Source organism: Ornithorhynchus anatinus, chromosome X3 (genome assembly GCF_004115215.2).
Source record: "Ornithorhynchus anatinus isolate Pmale09 chromosome X3, mOrnAna1.pri.v4, whole genome shotgun sequence".
In the NCBI taxonomy this organism is placed as follows: domain Eukaryota; kingdom Metazoa; phylum Chordata; class Mammalia; order Monotremata; family Ornithorhynchidae; genus Ornithorhynchus; species Ornithorhynchus anatinus.
This window is the reverse complement of record NC_041751.1, coordinates 26,530,555-26,557,393: the sequence shown is the minus strand read 5'-3', so window position 1 is coordinate 26,557,393 and position 26,839 is coordinate 26,530,555. Positions and strand designations below refer to the sequence as shown.

Genomic DNA, 26,839 nt, shown 5'->3' with positions numbered 1-26,839 from the left:
TATTAGTATTTTTATTAGTGTTATCATCATCATCATGTGAGAGGGCGATTGGGACTCCGTCAAAGGGCAGGGCCTGTCTCTATCTGTTACCGATTTGTCCATTCCAAGCGCTTAGTACAATGCTCTGCACATAGTAAGCGCTCAATAAATACCATTGAATGAAAGTCCCCGGGAGGAGCCCGAACGCAACGCTCCCCGCCGGAACGGAAAACGCGGAACTGAAGCGGCGCCGCCGCGGGGTCGGAGGGACAGTGATACACGAGCTCCGCGGCCGCCGGAAGGACCTCCCCGCTCCGCTTCCCACCGGCCCGGAGCCGCCGGCTTGACCTCTCGTGGTACCGTTGCCGCCGGGCCTGGAGCGAGAGCAAAAGCGAAGAAAGGGGAGGCGAGAAGATGTCGGAAGGCAGGGAGGGCCGGTCGAGCAGCGCTCTGTTCTCGGGGTTCCGGGCGCTGGGGCTCTACTGCAACCACCTCCCGCACGTGCTCCGCTACCACAAGCGGCACCGCCAGTTCTACGTGACCACCTGCGTGGGGAAGAGCGTCCACACTTACAAAGTGAGTAGAGACCCCCCCGCCCCCCTATTCCCCGGATCGGGTCCCTCGGCTCAGCGCTTTTGAGAAGTTAGAAGGGCCTGGGTTCTAATCCTGCCTCCGCCACGCTTCTGCCGGCTGATCTTGGGCCGCTCACTTCACCGCCCTGGGCCTCAGTGATCTCATCTGTACCCCGGGAGCCCCACATGGGACGGGGACTGCTTCCAACCCGATTTGCTAGTCTTCACCCCAGCGCTTAGAACAGTGCCTGGCACGTAGTAAGCGCTCAACAGATCCCACGAGAGAAGCAGCGTGGCTCAGTGGAAAGAGCATGGGCTTGGGAGTCAGAGGTCATGAGTTCGAACCCCGGCTCTGCCACTTGTCAGCTGTGTGACTGTGGGCAAGTCACTTCACTTCTCTGGGCCTCAGTTACCTCATCTGTAAAATGGGGATTAACTGTGAGCCTCACGCGGGACAACCTGATGACCCTGTATCTCCCCCAGCGCTTAAAACAGTGCTCTGCACATAGTAAGCGCTTAACAAATACCAACATTATTATTACTAGTCCCCCGCTCCTCCGTGGGCCCTCGGGTCCCTCCCCTTCCCTCTGACCTCAGCCATGTGGTTCCCACTCTCGTTAAAGAGCCAGAGGGGATGGAGGAATCTGGGAATCTAGACTCGTCGTGGTCAGGGAACGTGTCCCTGGCAGGAAGAGTAGGCCGCTTTTCCAAGGGCTTAGTACGGTGCTCTGCGCTCAGTAAATATCATCGACGATGAGGATGAAATCCAACCCCTCCTAGCCTACCTCTGGCACAAAAACTGATCTCAAGCCCGTACAGAAGTGAAATCCGTGGTAGATGGTGGAGATCACACGTGGTAACTAATAAAAGCAATTTAACACCTTACCTGAAGGATGTAGTGCTCACTCGATCATTCAGTAGCACTTATTGAGCTCCTAATGTGCATCTTCCGTTTCACTCTCTTCTTGATTCTCTCCCTCCCCCCCGCCAAATTAAATCAGTTACCCCTCCTGGAATTACAGTTTGCTCCTAAATAGTTCTGGGCAGTTTGGGGACTAAGTTTAATAACGGTCCTTATTCATTCAGAGGCTCCACAATCTCCATCAGTTTCATTACTAATCATATTCATTGAGCTCCCATTGAGTACAAAGTCTTCACAATCAATCAGCGGTATTTACTGAGCGCTTACTATGTGCAGAGCATGTACTAAGTGCATAGTAGGCACTTAACAAATACCGTCATTATTATTGTTAGCAGATATGTTCCCTGTCCATTCCTAGGGATGTTGGGTTGGGCAGAAAAGTAGGAGACACGGTTGCTGCATTCAAGGCGCCAACGATCCGATGGATGAAGTATGTCTCAGTGCCGGTGTGTCTCAAATTTTTCAATAAGGAAGTTTTCTAGTGCAAGGTTAAGCATGAGTGTCACCAGATCAGTCAGTCATATTTATCGAGTGCTTACTGTTTGCAGAGTACTTTACTAAGCGCTTGGAAGAGTACAGTGCAACAGTAAACAGACACCCTGCCCACAACGAGTCATTGGGAAATAGGTTAGAGTCTTGAGGTTTCAGATGTTGAAAACATTTTGGAGAGATATTGAAAGGCAGTACTGGAGAGGGACATAGGTGAGAAGAGGTTGGGAGTATTCTAGAATTACCTTGCTCCCTTTTTCTGTTTCTTACTCCTATGTCACTCCTCCCATGGTTTTCTTCCCACCTCCCCACCTTTCCCTGTTTTCTTTTTCCTCCCGTTCAAGGTCAGGAATTCCTGTGGTGGTAGCTGTTGGGATGGTCTGCAGTGTTGCTGAAAAGATTCCTTATTTCTCAGTTCAGTGCAGTTCCTTCGAATTAGTCTCCCGCTGAGTTTAGTTCGAATTTGACGTCAAACTCGTCTCATAAGTTGAACGGAGGTCTCTCTCGAGGTCTGGTAAATCTATGTTAATCAAGTCTCGAGTAATTGGATTGTACCTCAGTCACTGTGTTTTGAGGGTTTACTGTGTTATTAATCCACAGGCACAGATTGTCTCCTTCTTCCTCTTGCTAATCTCCGTGGAAACTGAAGCCCCGCTTGTTTGAGCATTGTGCAGCGGCAAGGCTCAGTCTCCCAGGAGGCCCCCTGGTATTGCCACTTTTCCATTTCTTAGTGCCTTTTGGGTACTCCCCAGGTCCTAGGGGATCCCATGGCTTTTGGCAAATGGACCTTGGAGAGCTGTTGCCACCCAGAACAGTAGAGGAAAGAGGAGCAAGGAGGTGCTGAAACTTGGGTGTGTGACCACCTCCGTTCTTCCTTAGTTGCCCACACAGCAGCAGTAGCTCTCTGGGGTCTCGCTCTCCAGAGCAGAAATCGCTCCAGTTTCCCGACCCATCGTTGTGGACAGAAGTGCCGCTTTGCTCATCGTCATCAGTGGTTTTTATTGAGCGCTTCCTGTGTGCAGAGCACTACACTAAGCCCTTGGGAGAGTACAGTACAACAGTTGGTAGACATGTTCGCTCACTGTCTAGAGGGGGGAGATGGGCATTAATATAAAGAAATAATTTGTAATGTATGTGCTGTGGGGCTGAGGGTGGGGCATCCATAGTAAGTGTCTCCAGTTGGAGGAAACTTATGCTCAGCTCCCCTGATGACCAGCCAGTTGCTGCAGGGGGGCTGGAATCAAGCGGGAGTATTAACTGAGCACCTACCGTGTGCAGAGCACTGTCCTGGGAACTTGGGAGAGAGCAGTAGTCAGTACAGTTCCCTCCACCCAAGGAGCCCCAAACTCTAGCAGGAAAGAGGCACTATTTAGTTATCGAAGACAGTTTTGCAAACTCTAGTCCCTGAGCCAGGGGGAGATCCGGTTTGGTCTTCAAAAGCCTGTTTTGAACCTTTTCACTGTAAAGATAGCTTGGTTTTCATCTTTGTTTTTTGGCCTCCAGACCAGACTCCATTGTTTTAAGCCCCAGGCTTAGAAGTAGGGCCTTAAAGGGTCAGCTCTCTGGCTGCCCTTGAAGCCTTTTTCTGTTGCTGTGGTCCAGCCCTGCCCCAATTTACAGGTATCTTTGAACTGTGGATTAAAAGTTCCTTCTGCCCAGGTCATATCTTACCAACTCCCACTTTAGGACTAATGTGCTCACAATCACCCGGAACACTTGGGTATATGTCAACCTACATACCCTGCTATTTAAACAGTTTAAAAAAAAAATGATGGTATTTGTCACTATGTGACAGACACTGTAACTAAGCACTGGAGTAGATATAAACTAATCAGAGTCCCTGTCCCATATGGGGCTCACAGTCTTAGTCCCCATTTTACAGATGAGGTAACTGAGGCCCAGAGAAGTGAAGTGATTTGTCCAAGGTCACACAGCAGACAAATGATGGAGCCAGGATATGAACCCAGGTCCTCTTGACTCTTAGGTCCATGCTTTTTCCACTTCGTCACGCTTCTATCCATCCACCTTTCTATCTATCTGTAAATTATCTTGTGTCTGTCTCTTTCCCGGGTAGGTTGTGGATTCCTTGAGGGCAAGCAAGGATCCTGTCCTCTCCCTCTGTTTTATTCTCCTAAGTCCAGTGCTCTACACCCAGTAGATGCTCAGATCAATATTGTTGATTGATTAAGAATTAGACGCGAAAGAGGCCCTGGCTCGGATTCATTTCAAGATTTACTTTTGTCTCTTCACAGGCCGACCGTCTTAATCTGGTGGCAGTAAGTAAGTATAAACTTACATTTTAGCCAATTCTCTGAATTTTTTTCGGAAAGATGATTGATGTTTCTGAATTATGTAATGGAAGTAATCACATGCCGTTACCTAATTTTTAATGTGTATGCATCTGCTTAGGAAAGTTTCAAATGACTGAAATATTTTTTTACCTGAGTCCCAGCAAAAGTATTCCTTATTCCTTGAGAAATCGTCAAAGACTCTGTTGACTCACACACACAGTCATCAAGGAAACACAGCCGAGGGACTGTTGAGGCCAAAAGCACTGCTCTTTGTCCCCAGACTGCATTCTTATATCTGTCCACCTGCTTGATATCATCTGGCTGCAGCCCTGAAAAATGCTATATGTGAATTTGAGGAAGTTTGTTACTTTGTATAATGGAGCTGAGTAAATGCTAACTTCCATCTCATTTGTTTACTTCAGGTAATTCTCTACCCCAGGATATTACTTGTTTAGCAGCTGACAGAATGCGAATCTTTGCTGCGTATGGAAATGTTTTTTGTGCATTTGCCCGGAACAAAGAGGTGCGTATCACTTAATCATTGAGACGTGTTACCGGTTTTTACTTCATGTTTATGTTTAGCAAGCACTGATTTTTAGTTTAACAGTTTTCAAGTGGAGGTGATTTTTGATTATGTCTTTGGAAGTGAGGGTGCGGCTGTAAATTAATCTGGTAAACTAAGCACACATTATTGTTTTTTGATATTTACTACTTCTTATGGGAAGGAATTTGCCATGCGCAACTAGGATAAACTAGTGGATAAACTGACTATAAATCAGCATAAACACTGTAGTTTAAAAACAACAACAACCAAACAAATGAGCATGATACTGGGATGTGTGATTAGGAGTATAGCATGAAAGACGCAGGGGAAAGTCTTCTCATGAGAAGCATGGGATAGAGCACCGGCCTGGGAGTCAGAAGGACCTGGGTTCTAATCCTGGCTCTGCCACTGCCTTGCTTTGTGACCTTGGGCAAGTCACTTCCGTTTGTCTCAGTTACTTCCTCTGTAATATGGGGATTAGTACTGTGAGCCCCATGTAGGACATGGACTGTGTCCAACCTGATCTACCCCAGCACTTAGTAGAGTGCCTGGCACATGGTAAGGGCTTGACAAACACCATAAAAAAAAAAGTGGGAGACATTTACATAATGTTCATATAGTGGCCTGAAAGTTACGGCACTTTTTCAGTAATTCCCGTATTTCACTCATAGTAGAAAGGGAATTGGAATCCAGTATGAGGTCAGGAACTTGAAGTTGTTGTGTTGAATTCATGTGCTGCCAAAACTATGAGGCAGGTGTCGTGCTGGTTTACCATAAAAAGACTGATAAAAGAACAAGTCTGTTTGGAGTCATTTTTGTACTTTAAATCTACCGATTTTGATTTTCCTAAAGCAGTGTAGGAATTGTAAATGGATAATTGTAAAAAAGGGATCTGTTGGAATATATTACAGTGCCTTGCATGTATTTTTCCCACCCTTAGAGAACTAGCAGCATGTTGATTATAAGTACTAAAATTATTTTCATCCTTCAAAATTGCAGGTGACTCAAACCTTCAAGGGTCACCAGGCTGAAATCTACCTTTTGCAGCCCTTTGGTGAACACGTGATCTCTGTTGATGTCGAAAGTGTTGTCATTATTTGGCATGTACATTCAGAAGGTAAGACTAACCGTATAGTTTAACGAGTCAAGCGGGTCACACACCGTGTGTACTAAAAGCAAGGTAAATGTTTGTAAGTATCTTTTCTCATTTTCCTCCATGATTTACAGCAGGGTTTCTGACTTGTAGAAAGTAGTCTTGTGGTCTCAAGTGCCTCCCGCCATCTCTCTTCCTACACACATGGTCACCGCATACCTATACTCAGTACCTATACTCAAGCCATCCTCCCGCTAAAGGAGCTGGAGAATAGCAGCAGCAAAAGACAAAATTAAATAGCTTTTCTATGCCTTGAATCAATCCATCAGTGGCATTTATTGAGCCCATACCGTGTGCAGAACACTGTATCCAAGCACTTGGGAGAGTACAGTGCAACAGAGTTGGTAGATACGTCCCCTGCCCACAAGGAACTGACAGTCTCGAGGGAAAGTTGGATCCCATTCTTAGTTACCTTACTCTTGTACCTCAGATGCTGCATCTGGGATCCCCAAAGATCCTATTCCCTTCATAATGTTTGTACCCCTGTAGTGCTTTGAAGTACTCACGGATTTGAACTTTGGGTTGGAAACCTCCATCTTTCAGCATTGGAGGCCTGTTATGAGATACAGCCCAAGGACAGGGATTTCATTACCTAGGGACCTCTGAGGTGATGTCTTTCAGGAACGTTAAAAGCCTTTCACATTCTTAATATTTGTTTCTTGATGGGGTAGCTTTCCCCCCTTTTCGGTGTTGACATTAGTTTAAAGAATTAGAAAACAATTTTTTTGCTTACTGATTCAGTTGATTTTTTTGTTTAAATTCCAGCCCATATTAATGCCATATAACAATTTCCCCCCCAGTTTCCGTGCGCAGATGTAGTACTTTATGATGTCACCTAAAGAGTTGATTTTGCCTGGGTTGTTCTTGGCATATGTTAATTAGCAGTAGGGCAAGATTTTTGCAAGCAAGTTTAGGCAGTTTAATGTAAAATCATATTTAGTGTAGAATGCCTTCATTTTAGAATTTGAGGTACACACACACACACACATCCACAAATATTTCATTTGAGATGTCCCACTTTCAAGGGATAGCTTCAGTAATATGTATCATATGGTCATTTGCAGAAGATTGTCTTTCGGGATTACTTAGAATTTTCTCCATTTTGCAGAAGAATACCTGCAGCTGAACTTCGATAAGACTGTATTTAAAATTTCTGCAGTTATGCATCCAAGCACCTACTTGAATAAAGTACTTTTTGGCAGTGAACAAGGAAGTCTGCAGTTGTGGAATATAAAGTCCAAGTAAGAACCTTTCTAATTAGAACTCCTTAAAGATCATTCTTTACTGAAGTGTATAACTGACATATATGCAGTAGTTATAGTAATTTACTGAAGGTAACGTTTGTATATTTGATAAATATTTGATCTTGGTTCTTTTTATCAATTTTAAAATATTTGTCTCTTTATAGCCAGCTTTTATATACATTTCCGGGATGGAAGTCAGGAGTGACGACGCTCCAGCAGGTTAGTACCGGTGTTGTGAAAACTAGAATGTAAATGACAGAGTACGCTTTTTTTGAGTTTTCAAAGAATATTTCGGTAACTCACTTGACCATCATGCAGCTTTTTCCACATGTGCACAAGCAGTTCCATGTATGTTTATCTGTGCCCCTCAACAGCTGAGTATAGGTGTCTGTTTTAAATGTTTATCCTCTTACGATTCTCTCTTCTCTTTCCCCACGTGGCACAGTTTTCTATAATAATAATAATCGTGGTATTTCTTGAGCTCTTACAATGTGCCAAGCACTGTACTGCGTGCTGGGGTAGAGTAAAGATAATCAGATTGGACACAAGTTCCTGTCCCACATGGGACTTGCAGTCTAAGAGGAAGAACAGGTACTGAAACCCCCATTTTACAGATGAGGAAACAGGCATGGGGAAGTTAAGTGACGTGCCCAAGGTTGCACAGCAGGTAAGTGGCAGAGCCGGGACTAGAAAACAGGTCCTTTGATTCCACCAGGTCACGCTGCTTCTATATGTCATTTCCTGAATGAGCGAGTATTTGTCATTTGACTGGTCCTGCCTCCCAAGCACATGATATGACTTGGTGTCTCTGTTGAATTCTTTTCAGCAATGGCCTTCATTTTTTTCCCCCCTAAAGTCAAGCTTGGTGATGAGTGTCTTTCTCCCCCCATGCCTCCCTCCTTCTGCCCCCCCCCCCCCCCAAATAACCTCCAAAATAAAAACTTCCTTGACCATCTTGTTTGTCCAGGGAACAAGAACAAAGTATTCTGTGGCTTATTAATATGTTTTAATGATTGGAGGCCTCATTACCAAGTCAACTTCAGTTTAGGCGGGGCTATTAAAGCATCCCAGAGGAGAATCAGGGCAGAACTGTTCTTGATAACCTTTGTTTGTGTCTAACCACTCTCACTGTTGGCATATGCCAATCTCACTGTTGGCCGATTAGACTGTAAGCCCGTCAAACGGCAGGGACTGTCTCTATCTGTTGCCGACTTGTTCATCCCAAGCACTTAGTACAGTGCTCTGCACATAGTAAGCGCTCAATAAATACTATTGAATGAAAAAATAAATACTATTGAATGAGTATGGAAAGCATTTTGATTTCAACAGATGGTTCAGTTCCTTTTGATGTAATTTAACTGCTTTTCAGGCACCAGCGTTGGATGTCATTGCGGTTGGTCTTGCATCCGGGCAGATTATCATTCACAACATTAAATTTGATGAAACGGTAATGAAATTTCAGCAAGACTGGGGTCCCATCACTTCAATTGCTTTCCGCACAGGTATATTTTAGCTGATTTTTAAATCAGTATATAAACTGGGATTGTGTTGTTACTAACAGGAACTTCAGTGTTTTATGGAACACTTGAGGAAATCATCACTGAACAGTGGGAATCCGGGCGGTCGTGAGCCCGAAGAAGTCACAGCATAAAAAAGAATGCTCAGTTCATAGTTAGCTTTTGGAATTTTTTTTAAATATGGGCAGCTCCACCGAGCTTTCATTTGTTTTTCTATTTTCAATAATTGACATTTCAATGCTTGGAGTTGTTCTGGGGGTGAATAATGATTATTATTCATTTTGGATATTTTAGAAGCATTTCAAGCTTGTAAGTAAGGTGCTTTCTCTCCCCTCTCCCCTCCCCCCCGCCTTTTTCTGTTTTCATTGCAGATGGACATCCAGTGATGGCAGTTGGGAGTCCAATTGGCCATATTGGGCTCTGGGATCTGGAAGAGAAAAAATTGATCAGTCAGATGAGAAATGCCCATTCTACAGCAATAGCTGGTCTGACATTTATCACTGGCGAGCCGCTTCTCATCACAAATAGTGCTGATAATGCCCTTAAGGTAGGATTTCCCTTTGTGAAGGTGGCCCTAACCTGCTTCCTTTTGAATGTCCTCATCATTCGTCCAGCTTCCATTCCTTAGGGGGAAAAAGGAAACCATAGATGGTAGGTAAAGGCGTGCATCTTTTCATCCAAGAAAAGTAAGGGAGGGTGGAAGAACTCAAACTGGAGGAAAATAGCAAACAAAGAAAGGGCCACACTCTTGTAGGAATAAATTGGCGGTGTCCCCAAGCCAGAGCAGTTCTTGGAGTGAGGAACCCTGGTAGTCATAGCCACCCAGTTGCTGGTGCCTCTTGATCTGGAATCAGACCCCTACCAAATAGAGCAGTAGAGTACCTGGTCATAGCAATCACCTGGGAGTTCTTAATGCTGTTTTCATCCCTTGACAGATGTGGCGATTTGATGGCCCTGCGGGTGAAGCTCAGCTGCTTAGGATAAGGAGGGGACATAGTGCTCCTCCTTGTAAAATCCGATACCATGGGCAAAATGGGCAGCAAATCCTTAGTGCAGGTAAGCATTCTATCTCCACTGACCACTAATAACGTATATTTGGTATTGTCGAAACATTTTTAAATGTATACCAGGCGAGTAGGGCTCTCTGCCTGTCACGAAGCCTTGTCATTATTGCTGTTGTCACTGTTTCCATTTCCCTTCCTTTGTCTGACTTATCAGAATTCGGTGGTACAGGTGTGCACTGCCAGGCCTCTGACAGGTGATGTTTTAAAAACCCCTTCTTGTTAATGAGAATAGGCCTACCCCCTCTTTGTAAAATGCTCAGCGCTTAGTCGAGGCAAAATCTTGTTGGACTTCATATTGTTTAGCTTTAGACATTCCCGCCCCAGATCTCTTGCCCCAATGTAAGATTAGGTCTTGAACTCTTTTTTATGGTATTTGCTAAGCGCCTACTCTCTGTCAGGCTCTGTACTAAGCGCTGGGGTAGGTACAAGCTAATCAGGTTGGACACAGTTCGTGTCACATATGGGCTCACAGTATTAATCCCCATTATACAATTGAGGTAACCGAGGCTAGAGAAGTTAAATGACTCACCCAAGGTCACCCAGCAGAAAAGTGGCAGAGTTGGGATGAGAACCCAGGTCCTTCTGACTCACAGACCCATGCTTTATCCACTAGGCCACGTTGCTTTTCCAAAGAGAAGACCTCAGAGCCCATTGAAGATCTTTAATATTTTGAATAATTGGGCTTTTCACTTGGTGATCCCCCTCATGTCCAAAGTTTGAGGGTTCAGTGGCTTATTTGCTTATTCACCTCTAAAACAGCTTAGGTATGGGACATAATCTGCTTGAAGTAGCCTTTAATTTAAACACTGATTATATACATTTGTCAGGTGTTGTAGTTGAGATGACTAGTTATTTTTTGGTAAAGTTGATGTCTAAGGATGATGTTGATGTCTAATGCCTTAATGTTCTGTCAGGTCAAGATGGGACACTGCAGTCATTTTCCACAGTGCATGATAAATTCAATAAGAGTTTGGGACATGGTAAGTGATTTCAAAGCAAAACCATTGTTGCTGAGAATCTGCTTCCACAAAAGCCTGTCTATTAAGAAAACTTTTTCACTCAGTGTTTTGAACTGCCAAAGTATTTGTTAATGTACCAACCAAAAATCAGTTCTGGAGAGTTTTCTAGAGTTAAATTTTCCACAAAATGTTTCACAAAACTAATGGTGTTTATCTTTGGGCTTTACCCTTCCACCAAAGGTTGTGATTGTTGCGTATTGTGTCCTTTCAGCACATTCTTTCTTTTCTATGACTCTTGATCCGGAAAGATGATTACCCAGTAGATTTTATAGACAGCTCTCAGTTATAGGCTGCTTAACGAGGATCTTGGCCTTCTGCTCTTTGGCTTTTGCTCTTCATTTTAGCCCTCCTTCCCGACCATGAAGAAGGAGAGCAGGGACAGAAGAGAAAGTGAAACTCAAAGCCATCATAAGAATTAAGTACTGTCATATTTGCAACTGAGAGGGAGCATTTAATTACAGATGTTTTTGTTGTTTATAGGGGTCATAGATAAAAAAGCAGCCAAAAGGAAACGACTTGAGAAATCGGAGTCATTAAGACTCCCACCTATTACAGCATTTGTATCAGGTCAGTAATATTTGATGCAAGTTTTAGAGAACTTCTACTTTGCACTGTCACTTTTTTTAAAAATTGATTATCGGATTTTCCTCCTTTCCACAATGACCATTTTTATTACATCTGTAAGCACAGTGTGTCGGCTTGGTGCTTTATTTAGACACTATCTATTGCCCCATCTCCCTGCCTCTAATAACTGATTATGGTATTTCTAAGAATTTAATACGTGCCAAGCACTGTACTAAGTGCTGGGGTAGATACAAGTTAAATCAGTTGGGACACGGTCTTCCCTGTCCCACATAGGGTTCACAGTCTAAGTAGGACGGGTTAGGATTTAATCCCCCTTTTACAAATGAGGAAGCTGGGGCCCAGAGAAGTTATGTGACTTGCCCAAGGTCATACGGCAGACATGGTGGAGCTGGGATTAGAACTCAGGTCTCCTGACTCCTAGACCTGTGCTCTTTCCCTAGGCCATGCTGCGTTTCCACATTCAGCAGTTGACTCAGAAACTACTCGATTGAGCAGATACTGCTTTTTTCTATGGCCACACTGCTTCCCCATTTCTTCCAGTCTACACCCACTGCCTATGCTTTGTCTCCTCCAATTCCCTCCTCAGCCCCTCCCAACCTAGCTTCTTACTCCTTCGTCGTACAGCAACGCCCCTCTCAAAGTCACCAGTGATCTCCTTTTGCCAAATCCAACGCCCTGTACTTCATCCTAATCGTCCTCCACCTTTCAGCCACCTTCGACACTGTCGACCACCCCTTCTCCAGGAAATATTATTCAACCTTGGCTTCCCTGACAGCTCTCTTCGCCTGGTTCTCCTGTCTCTCGGACAGCTCCTTAGTCTCTTACGCAGATTGTTCCTCCGCTTCCCACCCCCTAACTGTGGGAGTCTCTCAAGGTTCAGTTGGGTTTTGGCCATGTTAAATTTGAGATGTCGGCTGGACATCCAAATAGAGATGTCCTGGAGGCAGGAGGAAGTGCGAGCCTGCAGAGAAGGAGAGAGGTCAGGGATGGAGAGGTAGATTTAGGAATCATCTGCATAGAGATGGTAGTTGAAGCCATGGGAGTGAATGAGTTCTCCAAGGAAGTGGGTGTAGATGGAAAATAAAAGGGGATCCAGAGCCAAGGATAATATTGTTTAAGACTGTGGCTGGAACAGGAACAGATCATTACCATCCATACTTAGTAATAGATTATCATTCAGTTGTTTTTACTGAGCGCTTACTGTGTGTGGAGCACTATACTGACCACTTGGGAGATGGCAATATAACAGGGTTGGTAGATGTGTGTCCTGCCCACAATGACTTTAAAACTTTAAAGGCTGTAAAACTTTAAAATTTTCTGTTATAATTAGGATAATAGGTTATAGTTAGGTTATAATAGGTTAAGTCTTGCATGTCTGTAAAATGTGATTTCTGTTCTGAGAATAACTGAAATGTCTGTTTTAGGATTGCCTCACTCATGTCTTCAGGTACACTCAGGGCCAATCCTATATGGGTGGCCCTACCCCCCCCCCCCACCACCTAATGTAGAAATGCCGTGGATAGCTTAATCGTCATTGTACCTTTTTTATGGTATTTAAGCGCTTACTATGTGGCAGGCATCGTACTAAGCTCTGGGGTAGATACAAACCAATCAGGTTGGACACAGTCCCTGTCCCACGTTGGGGCTGACAGCCTCAATCCCCATTTTCAGATGAGGGAACTGAAGCACAGAGAAGCAAACCGAGGTCACTCAGCAGATATGGTGTGCAGGAATTGGAACCCAGGTCCTTCTGATTTCCAAGCTTGTGCTCTCTCCACTAGACCCTGATACTTCTCTGTTTTCAGAGCTCAATAAGGTTAGCTATTATAAAATTTGTAGAACCTCTAGTGCTTTGCACATAGTAAGTGCTTAACAAATGCCATCATTGTTATTACTTTCCCTGGTGTCTAGATCGAGAAACCAAACGGGTGCATGCAGCAAATGCGCTAATTTCTCTTGTGAGCCCAGATTCACATGAAAAGCAAGCAGAAGGGGAATAGAAATGAGAAGAGCATCCTGAATTGTGTAGGCCCCGTGCCTGACTTCCTTTAGATCTGTTGTAATTTCTTTTGGTTTGTAGCTAATTGAACAGGTGCTTATTTTCCTGACTGGCTTAAATTAAAGGCAGCCTTAATTGCTTAAAGAGCAATGCTTTCAGATTCTCATGATGGAATATGGCAAAAATTTCTAGATTGAAATGACCTTTGGAAACTTAAGTCTTTGAGACTTAATGCGAAGGTACACTATTAGGTGCAAAATGAGAAAATTATATGACTCAGTCATGCCTAAAATGAGGCCACACAGTGGTGTACAGCCAATTTTCAATTATTGGCTAAGGAAAAGAGAAATTATATATCTCTTTCCATGTCTGCCCTCTGGCAAAAATACAAACAAGCAGTAAAGTGCTCGAGACAGTCACAGGGGTAAAGCAGAAATAAGAGGCTTGTAAAATCAATCCCTTGAATAATCAAGTTGACTAAATCTGGATCATCTATTTAGTACTGATTGAAAGCTACTGCTGTTGGCCTATTTAAAGTGTGTGCGAGGTTTGGGTTTCTGCCTAGTTCCTCAAGAACAGTTGGAAGATGAGGTTCAGGTTGAGAGAGGGGGAAGGGTAGGAATGATACCAGTGTGTGTCTCAAGGAACTAGTGAAGGGGCAAGTTCTTCAGCATTGAATACAGACTCCAGTGTGTTCAAAAAGGTTTTTTAGCCACGCACCTTTAGAGTGAAGAGCAATTATGACCATTAATAATTGCTACATTTATGGTAAAAGAAGTCATTGCTGGGAAATGAGCTTTAGAAATTGTAGTCTCACTGTTTCACCTCTCTTCAACCACAGCACTTATGTGCATATATGTAAATTATACTTCTATCTGTCACCCCCTCTAGACCGTAAATTCGTGGGCAGGGAATGTGTTATATTGTTACATGCTGCTCTTCCAAGTGCTTAGTACAGTGGTCTGCGCTCGGCACTCAATAAATATATCTGACTGACTGACAGATTGACTGATTTAGAAGACCACCTTCAACAGAACATCTCTCACACACAACACCCCACCCACTCACAAGCTGCACAGGCCAATCCTCCATAAAACATGGCTACTTTTTTTTTTTTAAAAAACTTTCACCATCTTGCAATCAAGTGTTAATCTCAAATAGGGGAAGCTACAGTTTGGCCCCAGTGACTGTAGGCCCCTCTTGAAGGAGGAGGAAGAGCAGTTGCTACCTTGCCAAATCGGAAGGCACTTAGCTGGCTGGGCGGGACCAGGGTATGTACGTGGGTGTGGGTTGCCTAGCCCCCCACACCTCTCGGTTGTTTTCCCCACCATGTGATGCACTCGTTTCAGGAAGGAGCAGCTGCAACATTCAGGGGACCGAGAAGGATGCTGTTTTGCAGCCCAGACTGAATCCAGGCCTAGTCTTGGGTCTCTAGCTTCCCCTAGGAGGAGTTTTGGGGACTTGAGGTGTTGGGTCTTTGCTCAATTCCTTGCTTCCTTCTCTCTCTGGAGGAGAAGACGTAGGACTGATCTGATGGTAGAACTTGTAGTTGTGGGTTGGGAATGACTTCAGCTCCTCCCTGCTCTTGTTGCCCCTTTCTTCCCCTCTCTCCATTTCCCCAAACCTGTCCCCCTCTTCTCGGACAAAGAGGTGCGTTGGGGTGATAATGAGGCCTGTTGATAATGGCTGGGTTAGAAAAGAGGGATGAAAGGGCAACTTTTTATTTGTGGGAAGTCAGAGGTGGGATGATTCTCACTAAGCTTGTTTTCCATCTGCCTTAAAGGAGCTGTGTGCAATTCTGGAAAACACATATTGATTGCCGCTTTTGTGTGTTTGATTTTTGTGCGTGGGATTTTCTCATTAAAATCAACTTTTTCTAGGAAATTCACTCCTTGGCTACATGATCCAGTGCTCTGGGTGGTTACTTTGTCACCACAGGATCAAAGGCACTTCATTAGAATGACCTAACTTTTCTTAATCCCCTGCCACTGCCAAAGCGTCTGTATTTCAAGAGTACACTCTCTGAATAATAAACTTGCATCCCATTACAGAGGAGGCTCGTGAAAGTGACTGGGATGGAATCATTGCTTGCCATCAGGGTTTCTCTTCCTGCACAACCTGGAACTTCCAGAGGTCCACCATGGGGAGCCATAAACTGAAGCCCCAAGATGAGATGACTAAATCCTTGACCATAACCGCAACAGTAAGTGGACCTTTCTCTGGATGGAAATACGCTCCTTCGGAATTGTCAAACTTAGCTGCAGGTTTTTGCGTCCAGTCGTATTCAAGGCCCATCATGCTGGAGGCTGCCCAATAAATTCTAATTATTATAATTCCCAAAAACGAAGCTGCTCTACACGGTTAAATTGGAAGTTCCACAGAGTGTACACACTCCATAGACTTGTAAAAATCCTTAATGATTTAGCTTAAAGTGCAGTATTCTAACCACAGTTTAAATTTTCAAAAATTGAATAGAACGAGGTTTGTAAGAAGCCTGATGCTTTCTTTTTTAGTACTTTGTCCCCTCCTGCAGGGGTTCATTATCTGTCAACGTGCAGGTCTCTTGCTGAGGTTGGGAAAAATTTTATTATGGAGAGATAGTGTAATAAGTAGCGTATGCGGTATCGATGCACATCATTCTGGAGATTTTAAGGAAAAAACAACAACAATTTTTCCCCATTAGGAAATTAGCCTGACAGATTTCTCCCTTTCTTCTGCCCTCTTGTCTGACTGGCAAAATCTTTTCAGTGGCTGCAGAGGATTGTATTATATAGTATTTTGGCTTCGCACGGTTAATACAGACTTAGATTTATGACCCTAAAGTATTCCTCTATAACCTGTTCACATAGTAGGTTCTCTCTTTGGCTGAAATTTCCCATATGTTGAGGTTTTTAGCAGCTAGTTCTTAGAGGGTTACATAATGCGAGCATAAATAGACATTTATTCCTTTATAAGGAAAAACATTTGCTTGTTCCCTACAAGAAGCATCTTAGCCTAGTGAATAGAGCACGGGTCACGGAGTCAGAAGGACCTGGGTTCTAATCCAGCTCTTCCACTTGTCTGCTGCGTGACCTTGGACAAGTCATTTAACTTCTCTGTGCCTCAGTTACCTCATCTGCAAAATGGGGATTAAGGCTGTGGCTCCATGTGGGAAAGGGACCGTATCCAACTTGATTAGCTTGTATCTACCCCAGTACTTAGTACAGTTGCCTGGCATATAATGAACAGTTAACAAATACCATTAACCCCCCCTCCCCCCCCCCAAAATCAAAAACCAACAAAATGAAAACACCAGGTGGGTTTGCTCAAACTATTCATATCCATGTGATGCGAATGTGTGGCCATTTATTCCCAAGCCCTAAGAGTCAGCACATGGCTTTAAGAATGATTACAACAGGCTGCTACTTGGAGTCTAAGGGTCCAAAAGCAAAGTGACAAATCAGATCCAAGAACCCTGCTTTACAAGAAGGGAATGCCACTTATCATCTATTTTTAGGCATCCATAATTTCGGCCCAGTTGAGCACTCCCACCAAAGGTTACATCAATCAGTAATACTTAGTAAGTGCTTAGTATGTGCAGAGCACTGTACTAAGCACTTGGGAGAGTACAGTACAACAAAATAAGTAGTCACGTTCCCTGCCCACAAGAGGCTTGCAGTTCATCAAGAATATTGGGAACCTCCTAGGTGCAGAATGCTGTGTATTTGGTGTGGGGAAAACACAATAACAGTAAAAGACAGTACATGTTTATAACAGATCCATCGTTTTGACCATTATGAAGATTATGAACCTCTTTCAGAGGTGATAAATGGGCATAGCTTGCTGACTTAGAAGATTTCAGTTCCTGAGCCACCATTAGCCATATCCCCTTAGGCTAAGCTAATAAAATGGGGGTTATGTTTGAATCAAATTGTGACTTGATTTTTTTAAAAAAAAAAAAAGCTTTCAGAGATGGGGTGAGGAAATAGTGAAGCTAATCTTTATCTTAGGGCAAAGTTTCCTTGACACCGAGATGAATGTCCAAGGATGAGGAAATAGTGAAGCTAATCTTTATCTTAGGGCAAAGTTTCCTTGACACCGAGATGAATGTCCAAGGGAAACTAATTTAATTGTGTTCATTTATCATGCTTATGCCATGTGTGTGAAAGTATTTTTTCTTTTCTAAAAATACAGGCCGTAGAGATAACCTCATGTGGAAACTTTGCTCTTATTGGCCTCTCATCAGGAAACGTGAATGTATATAACATGCAGTCAGGCTTGCACCGAGGACAGTATGGCCAGAAAACTGGTAGTTATAACACCTATTTTTTTGGATATACTTTTTAAAAAAGCATGGTCTGATCTATTAAATGTTTAAGCTTGGGGATCCTTATTGTTTTCCAAAGGAAAAATGATCCAGGTTACTGAGAAAGTAGGATAATTCTTCAATGCATGAGAAAACTGTCAGTAGGAACAATCCTCATAATCTTCAAAGTACACTTTCAAATTTTAGGTTGAAAAGTAACCACCCAGTTTTTGTTTAAAAGTTTGGACATTTCTTCATCCTGAAAACTCTGGGGCCGAACAGGGCAGTGCAATCCAGTTAAACCATTTTTGAAAATGCACTATTATTCAGAATCAGTTTGTGTGTTTTCCTGACTATCTGTGGGGTCATTTGCTAAAACATCACTGATAATCTCCACATAGTGGCTAAACCTGATGGTTTTTATAATATTCCCCCCAAAAAAGCCCTACTATCTTGTCATCGAAGAATGTAAGCATAGTTATGGGTATTTCCCCCCCTCCACATTTTAATAAACGAATGTTCAGTTTATTCTTTAGAACTCTGAAAGTGATCATTAATTCTTATAATGAAATCTTCTCCCATGATTTGCAGCCCACCAAGGTACAGTAAGAGGAGTAGCGGTGGATGGATTAAATCAGTTGACGATTACAGCTGGTAGTGAAGGTTTAATCAAATTCTGGAATTTTAAGAGTAAAGTTTTAATTCACACTTCAGACCTCAGTTCATCTCCAAGTATGATGTTGCTGCATAGAGACAGGTGAGAAGAAATGTTAAGTATCTCATCATCTCTAGTCACTGTACAGTCTCTACGCTTACCAACTCAAAAAGTCCTCCCATCCTGTAACTGTGGGAGTCCCACAAGGCTCACTTCTGGGTCCTCTTCTAATCTCCATCTTCACCTTCTTCCTTGGAGAACTCATTCGTTCCCACAGCTTCAATGATCACCTCTCTGCGGATGATTCCCAAATCTACACCTCAGCCCTTCTCTCTCTCTCCCCTTCTCTGCAGTTTCGCATTTCCTCCTGCCTTCAAGACATCTCTATTTGGATGTCTCGCAGACACCTCACATTTTAACATGCCCCAAAACAAACGCTTTATCATCCCACCCAAACCTTGTCCTCCCCTTGACTTTCCCATCACAGTAGATAGCATCATCATCCTTCTTTGCTCACAATCCCATAAGCTTGACATTAGCCTCTACTCATCTCTCTCATTCAACCAACATAGTCAATCTGTCAGTTAAATCCTGTTGGTTCAGCCTTCATAATGTCACGAAAATCCACCCTTTCTTCTCCATCCAAACTACTCCCATGCTAATCCAAGCACTTCTTCTATCCCTGCTTGATTACTGTATCAACCTCCTTGCTGACTTCATTGCCTCCTCTCTCTCCCCACTCCAGTCCTTTCATCACTCTGGGGCCCGAATCATTTTTCCACAAAAATATTCAGTTTGTGTTTCTCCAGTCCTCAAGAACCTCTGGTGGTTACCCATCCACCTGTGTGTCAAACAGAAATTCCTTACCATCGACTTTAAAGCACTCAACCACCTTGCCCCTCCTACCTTACCTCACTGCTCTTCTAATTCAGCCTAGCCCGCACACTTTGCTCCTCTAATGCCAACCTATTTGCTGTACCTCGATTGCGTTTGTCTCGCCATCAACCTCCCTTCCACATCCTGCCCCTGGCCCGGAACATCCTCCCTCTTCATATCCGACAGGCAATTACTCTATCCACCTTCAACCTCCAAGAGGTCTTCCCTAAGTCTTCATTTCCTCTTTTCCCATTCCCTTCTGTGTCGCTCTGATTTGCTCCCTTTATTCACCCCTCCCTCAGCTTCGCAGCACTTATGTACATATCTGTAATTTATTATATTAATGTCTTTCTCTCTAGGCTGTGACCTTGTTGTGGGCAGGGAATGTGTCTGCCAACTCTGTTATATTGTACTCTCCAAACGCTTAGTACAATAGTACAATGCTCTAAACACAGTAAGCGCTCAAGAAATTCATTTGATTGTATAACACATACATTCTAAGCTCCCAGAGAGCAGAAACTTTGTCTAAATCCCTTTGCACAATACCTAGAACTTGCAGAGTGGTCTTTAGTAAACTTTTAGCGTGATCATTTTCTGCGTATAGAGCCTCTGTTTCACTTCAGTTTGAGTGCTTACTGTATGGAAAGCACTGTATTAAGCACTTGGGAAAGTATAATACAGTAGAGTGGGTAAATGTAAACCGTAGCAGTGTAGAAATAACTCACTCAGTTGTTACTGTGGTAATCTGTGTTAAATTAAAAAAAAAAAACAAACCTCCGAGTACCCCATAAATTATGAATCCAGAAAGTTGAAGCAGCATGGCCTAGTGGAAAGAGCATGGGCCTGGGAATCAGAGGACCTGGGTTCTAATTCTGGCTCTGCCGCTTGTCCCCTGTGTGACTGTGGCAAGTCACTTAACTTCTCTGTGCCTCAATTACCTCATCTGTAAAGTGGCGATTAAGACTGAGCCCTGTGTAGGTCAGGAACTTTGTGCAACCCGATTATCTTGTGTCTACCCCAGCACTCAGTTCGGTGCCCGGAACATAGAAGCACGTAACAAATACCATTAAAACAATCACGTGCAATTTTTCTGAGAAGCACTTTTACCTAGTTTAGCTAAGAGTGGAAAACTAATTTAATGGCGGTTGAATTGGGAATGAAAGGTAGAATTTTTTTTTGCATGTCAAATTATTAGTATAGTGATTTTTATTTCTTTGTGTTTAAATTTTATTTTACTTTTGCCAGTGGTATCCTGGGAATTGCCACAGACAATTTCATCATTAGTATTATGGACATAGAAACGAGAAAGACTGTCAGAATATTTTCTGGACACCAAGGACAGATCACTGATATGGTAATGGTATTTTTAGACTGAAAATTTCATTTTGTCAGTTTACATCCAAAAGTCTTTTCGTGATTCAAAATACGTTACGTGAAAGTGACAGTGTGTGATGGGTTAAATTCAACATGTCTCACCACTCTGATACTTATCCAAGTATAAATTAGCTTGAAGTCGCCTTCCGTGGGAAAGACTATCTTCAGAAGTGTTCTTTGGACATATATTTGCAGTAACATGAGCTTTTGAAGTTATACTGAAATAAGTGAAGCACCAGAATAGATTGATCTAAAAATTTAAAATTGATCTTTACGTTTTGAAAATCATCTGAGTTTTTAAAATAGGTTGTATTCCGGATATGGGGAATTGGTGTCTTGCTAAAATGGATGTTTCCCTTTTTTATAGAATTTCAATTTTGCAATTTTCTCTATAGTTAGTATCCACCACTATCAAACTGAGAAGTAAATAATGAAGGAAGAAAGCATCGGTCAGGAGAAAATCATGCTTTTCGGCTGAGGTTAAAAATGAGCCAGAATAGAAATCCTGCATTTAAAAAAAAGTTCAAATTTCCAATTTCTCCTCATATATGAAATGTGGCATTTTGAAGATTACTGAAGCGATACAGAGCCACTTAACTTCAGTACCTCGATTGCTATGTTTATTGGTGATGTATGTTATTTTAAAATGAGGATTTCAGAGATGTTTTGATTTCCTTTAAAGGCATTCAGTCCTGATGGTCGTTGGTTAATATCTGCTTCGATGGATTGCACTGTTAGGGTTTGGGATCTTCCGTCTGGATGGTAAGTTGATTTAAAAGCAATTTTAGAACTGTTACGAATGGACCCCAAACATCTGTCTAGTTAGGAGCAATTAGCTGCCTCTAGTACTGAAGCCACATATTGGCAATGATGCTGTATTCGTAATCTGCTCGTGTGCTATGCCCTTTATGCCTGTTATATGGGGGATTTATATCAGAGTGATTCACTCAACTCTGATTTTGGCTTTAGATTTGAGTCTGTATATTTATCATTGAATAAGGAGGGTTTCCTGGAAACTTTCCTGCCACTCATGCTTTCCGCGGATCGTGTTGGCAAGTAGAGAGAGGATATGCTTATAGAACTACCATCCGTCTCTTCTTGAAAGCATGGGCTGGTACAAGGGAGAGAACAGTCTCCTCCTGTTTTGCCGTTAGTAATTCGCTTGAGACCTGGACTAGAAATGTATGAGATAATGAAAAGCTCAGGCGATCAGCCTTCATGGTCACCAACCATATTTTGGTTTTGCTCATACTTAGACCAATTGAAAAAACAAAATCCCTAACTGAATTTTTCCAATCTGTCTTTCCTAGTCAGTCGCTGGTATCTGAGCACTTAATGTGTGCAGAGCGCTTGGGAAAGTACAGTTCAAGAATTGGTAGACATGATCCCTGCCCCCCAAGGGGCTTGCAGTTTACCGGGGGAGACGGGCATCAAAATAAATTTCAGGTAGGGAAAATAGCAGAGTAAAGCACATTTTCATAAGTACTGTGGAGCCAGGCGAGTATCCAAGTGCTGGAGGAGTACACAGCCAAGTAGAAGTTTACGCAGAGGGAAGAGCGGATATGGCAAATAAGGGCTTAGTTAGAGAAGGCCTCTTGGAGGAGATGTGATTTTTTTTTTTAATGGTATTTGTTAACCGCTTATTATGTGCCGGGCACTGTACTAAGCGCTGGGGTAGATACAAGCTAATCAGGTTGGACACAGACCATGTCCCCCATCCCCATTTTATAGATGAGAGAATTGAAGTGAAGTGAGACCAGAGTGACTAGTGGATAGAGCACAGGCCTGGGAGTCAGAAGGACCTGGGTTCTAGTCCCAGCTCTCCCATTTGACTACTGCGTGATCGTGGACAAGTTACTTAAACTTCTCTGTGACTTGCCCAAGTGCTCTATCCACTAAGCCACGCTGCTTCCATGGATTTTAGGAGGGTTTTGAAGGTGGGGAGTGGTGGTCGGTTGGATATGAAGTTGGGGCGGAGGGGGGAGTTTCCAGCCCGAAGGAGGTCATAGGCAAAGAATTGGTGGTGGGATAGATGAGACTGTGGTTCAGAGACCACGTTCCTAGCTGTGAGTGTCATATAATTCATCAGTGAGGGGTCAGGGTAGACACCCTCTGGAAGTGGCTAAAATGTGTTTATTGGCGTGTGCCAGAAACATACTGGTAGTAAAGAATTGGGTTATAAGAAGTCACATTTCTGCTGTGGAATTCTGTGTAATAACACTACTTAAACCACATTTCCCTAAAGCTCTACAACCCAAGTTTTTGTCCAGTGGTAGTGCAGAAATCTCTTTGGGACCTCAAGTTAGCTTTGGTGGCTAAAAAATGTCTTCTCTTCCTCCGCTTGTGGGTCTCAGAGGAGAGGGCAGGGAAGAAGTCAAAACAGCTGTAAAAGGGGGCCAAACTTGAAACCAGTGAGGGTTAAAGAGGCAGGGGAATGATGGTGTCTTTTGTGATTGACTCTGTCTCTAGGCGCTGGGTTTTGCTTATCTCTTCCTCCTAGTGGGAATGGGGCTGTGGAATGGGACTGGTCTGTACCTGAAAGCAGCCTGACCTTTAGAAAGGTAAAACCCCAGTTTCGTCATCATTGCTTTCACCTCAGCTCTCCCTGATTTTTATGTCATCGGAATGTAGTCACTGGGCACACCTGTCTTCCTTTCGCTAATGGGGCTACGGACTCATTAATTAGGGACTTTCACCCAGAGGCATGTCTCCTCCAGGGAACTTCCGTTTTGTGGGAAGCCAACCGGAGAGTTACCTAGTTCAGAAGTCATTTGCACTTACCAAAGCATTCCTCGCCTTTTTCTGGTGAAAGACACCGTCCCCTACTGTTTTAGCACTTCATCACTGGGTACATAGCAAGTTCATAGTCTGAAAATACAAGGTGGGGTGACGTTCTCCCTCACTTTCCTTTTCACTTTGATCAGCGTTCTTGGTTTGTGAACTGGACTAGTAAATGTTAAAATTGCAGCCTGTAAATCTTTACGGTGCAAGAGAAATTAAACGGAGGAATGCTTTGAGGAACAAACCGTAGCCACGAAGTAGAGGGCAATTTGACCAAGTATTCATTATCAGTCAGTTGTGTTCATTGATCTCTTACTGTGTGCAGAGTACTGTACTAAGCGCTTGGGAGAATGTAACAGACATGTTCCCTACCCACAATGAGCTTACAGTCTAGAGAACCTTCAATGTGAAAAGAAAGCACATTTTGGTCTCGAATCAGACATATTTGTCTGTAAGGGTAACAGTGTCATCGATAGCATCGTTTTAAACTCAAGAGGGCAATAACATATGCGTTAACTTGTCAGGGACATTCTATTCTCAGGATCCATTACAAAAAGCAACCTGCACCTGCTCAGTAGATGCCCTGAATTGAACTGAATTAAAATGTAGAAAGACAAGGATGGAATCGATTACTGAGCTATTTAGACGCGATGTATTAGGAAATGCAGTCACGGGCCAGCACCAGAGATCCCCAGTCATTTGTAGGTGCTGTTTCTGAGAAATGAACCCAATGTTAACACAGGTAAGTGAGGAAATTTCTCAATAGCCTTCATTTTTAATGCTGCAATGGCATCAGCCTGCAAGTCTAAATTTTGGATTTTAAAAAGGTGGTTCTGTCATCCATTTCAGTTGTTTACAGTCCTAGTTCATTATGGGCAGGGAACATGTCTGCTTATTCTGTTGTATTGTACTGTCCCAAGAACTTAGTACAGTGCTCTGCGCATGGTAAGCGCTCAATAAATACCATTGATTGTTATGAAATGTGGAAATGATTTCAGATTCAAAATGGAGCTTGTGAGACTTGTTGAAACTAAGGGCATGCTGTGGTGAAGACTCTTTGGAGATGATTAATTGAAGTTGTCAAAAAAATGGAGTGAGGCAAGTGGCATGTTTCTCAGAAAGGGAAAAAAAGTAGTGTGGAATATTACTCTTTATAGTTGTACCACCAAGCTCGCTTTAAAAAGCAGTTAGAAAGATCTGGAAAATATAACGAGGAGCAGCGTGGCGTCGTGGAGAGAGCACGGGCTTGGGAGTTAGAGGACCTCAGTTCTAATTCCACCTTTGCCTCTTAATAATAATAATAATGTTGGTATTTGTTAAGCACTTACTATGTGCAGAGCACTGTTCTAAGCGCTGGGGTAGACACAGGGGAATCAGGTTGTCCCACGTGGGACTCACAGTCTTAATCCCCATTTTACAGATGAGGTAACTGAGACACAGAGAAGTTAAGTGACTTGCCCACAGTCACACAGCTGACAAGTGGCAGAGCTGGGATTCAAACTCATGACCCCTGACTCCAAAGCCCGTGCTCTTTCCACTGAGCCACGGTGTGACCTGGGGCAAGTCACGTAACTTCTCTGTGCCCCAGTTCCCTCATCTGTAAAATGTTCTCTCTCCTCTTTAAATTGGGAGCCCTGTGTGGGCCAAGGACTGTGTCTCACCTGATTGATTTGAATCTACTCCAGTACTCAGAACAGTGCCTGATGTATAGTAAGCACTTAAGTACAATAATATGACTTGGATTCTACTATGATGCATGTTATTTTGGCTACATATTAAAAATGCAGCTTCCAGGGAGCAGATTCTTTCCCTCCCTTGATGAAATCAAGGAGTGTGGTGTCAGAAAGCGTTGTAATAAGAATTGGAAGATTATGAAAGTTTCCCTGCAAATCTTGAGATGTGTAAGGCCAGGCAAATAATCTGAAAATGAACGGTGTGGCATTTCACATTTCCGAGAGCCAATTCTTTAAAGTATTTCCAGGTACAAGCAAAGATAAGATGGGTGTAATGAGACAGGTAGCCAAGTTGTTATCTGTATGTATCACCATTCAGTCTGACAGCCCTCTGGGTTTCCAAGTTGTGTCTTGGATAAGGAGTTTCTTCATTCCAGTAAAATGTCAAATATTTGAAGAATGACCAGCTTCTGAAAGCTGAAGCAATCCAGGCGAGGGTGTTGGGTGTGGGACAGATATCAAAGCGTATGTGCCGACCTGGAGATTTGCCTGCCCGGAATAGTCTTTGAGGAAGCAGGGGACTGAATAGTTTGTGAAAATTGGACTTCCCACTGGTACGACACATCTGGTGAAATTGAATATATGCCTGTGAAGAGCCTTCCAGCAGTTGACTCTAATGTAGTTTTCCCTCAGCTTGACTGGTTTGGGTCAGTGCTGCTTTGTAAATTATAAGCATATTGGTTCTCATTCAGGTCATTTGAACGTCACTGAACCGACGTGTTTGACCCCATTTTGTTGTGCTTAGGATGGTGGATTTTGGTTGTTGGATTTTTTTGTTCTGTTTTAAATTGTCACTGTCTTCCCAACAATCTTAGGGAAAAGTACTGGGAGGTGGAATCGAATCCCATGAAATGAGGCCGATGTGATCGAGATGCTTGGCCACTGCTAGAGCTGAACATGCCAAGCAAAGTCAGTCAGTGGTATTTATTGAGCGCTGTGTGCAGATCACTGAACTAAGCGCTTGGGAGAGGACAATATAACAATAAGCAGAGATGTTCACTGCGAAGGCATCTGTGCTTTGTGAATTCTTAATTCTGGCTGTCAGGGTTAGGCGATGCTGAAGGAAGAAATTTTCCCATCGAGTCAAGCCATTCCAAGTGTGCTTGCATTGCTGCCTTGGCGAAATGAGGAGCCAGTCATCCGATTGCAGCAGCTGGAGGCCTGGATGCACAAGCAGTTTCAGACACAGTATGATTTCAGTGAGATGCAGCATCTGGAATATGTGACTCTTTTTTTTCCTTTAGGTTTTATAAACCCCTTTTTATGATACAGTTGCTGAAAAGTGCCCTGGTTATGCAGACAGAAAATAGCTATACAATCCAGAAGGGTTTGGATAAATTCATGGATGAGCAGTCTATAATGGGGCACTAGAAGGAAAGTGAGGAATGTCAGGTGGTCCATCTCTAGCCACAAGGACAACCATGACTTGGTTCCTCTAAGCACCCCTTTGCCTGTGTCTGAAATAGAATCCTAGGGTGTGGAGACCATTGGATTGGCCCAGTGTTCTTTGAAGTGTGGACCCTGAAATGGCTTAGAGTTTCTGAAGATGTGGAAATATAGTTGTTCTCTCACGTCAGTCACCATCAGCCCAGGAAGGCTGATCAGAGGGCAGCAATCGGCCCATCAGTGGTATTTATTGGGCGCTTACTGTGTGCAGAGCGCTGCACTAAGTGCTTGGGAGAGTACAATAGAGTTGGTGGACTCGTTCCCTGCCCACAATGAGCTTATAGTCTGCGTTTTGGGATGCTCCTTTTCCA

At 43.3% G+C, this 26,839-nt stretch overlaps 1 protein-coding gene across 2 annotated transcripts in view; it reads left to right on the top strand.

The window, feature by feature from the left end:
• The first annotated feature begins 251 nt into the window (after positions 1 to 251).
• WDR36 (WD repeat domain 36) overlaps positions 252 to 26,839 on the top strand; it is a 38,284-nt gene continuing 11,696 nt past the window's right edge. The window contains exons 1-16 of one of the 2 annotated variants that reach the window (XM_001513088.5): positions 252 to 555; positions 4,215 to 4,242; positions 4,676 to 4,776; positions 5,797 to 5,914; positions 7,059 to 7,191; positions 7,359 to 7,413; positions 8,564 to 8,696; positions 9,083 to 9,258; positions 9,647 to 9,767; positions 10,690 to 10,755; positions 11,275 to 11,361; positions 15,430 to 15,581; positions 17,552 to 17,666; positions 18,255 to 18,420; positions 20,440 to 20,548; positions 21,251 to 21,330. In XM_001513088.5, coding sequence (XP_001513138.1) covers positions 394 to 555; positions 4,215 to 4,242; positions 4,676 to 4,776; positions 5,797 to 5,914; positions 7,059 to 7,191; positions 7,359 to 7,413; positions 8,564 to 8,696; positions 9,083 to 9,258; positions 9,647 to 9,767; positions 10,690 to 10,755; positions 11,275 to 11,361; positions 15,430 to 15,581; positions 17,552 to 17,666; positions 18,255 to 18,420; positions 20,440 to 20,548; positions 21,251 to 21,330 — 1,802 coding nt within the window. In that variant the 5' untranslated portion in view covers positions 252 to 393. The remainder of the gene's footprint in view (positions 556 to 4,214; positions 4,243 to 4,675; positions 4,777 to 5,796; positions 5,915 to 7,058; positions 7,192 to 7,358; positions 7,414 to 8,563; positions 8,697 to 9,082; positions 9,259 to 9,646; positions 9,768 to 10,689; positions 10,756 to 11,274; positions 11,362 to 15,429; positions 15,582 to 17,551; positions 17,667 to 18,254; positions 18,421 to 20,439; positions 20,549 to 21,250; positions 21,331 to 26,839) is intronic. The other variant, XM_029054010.2, reaches the window with a different exon arrangement.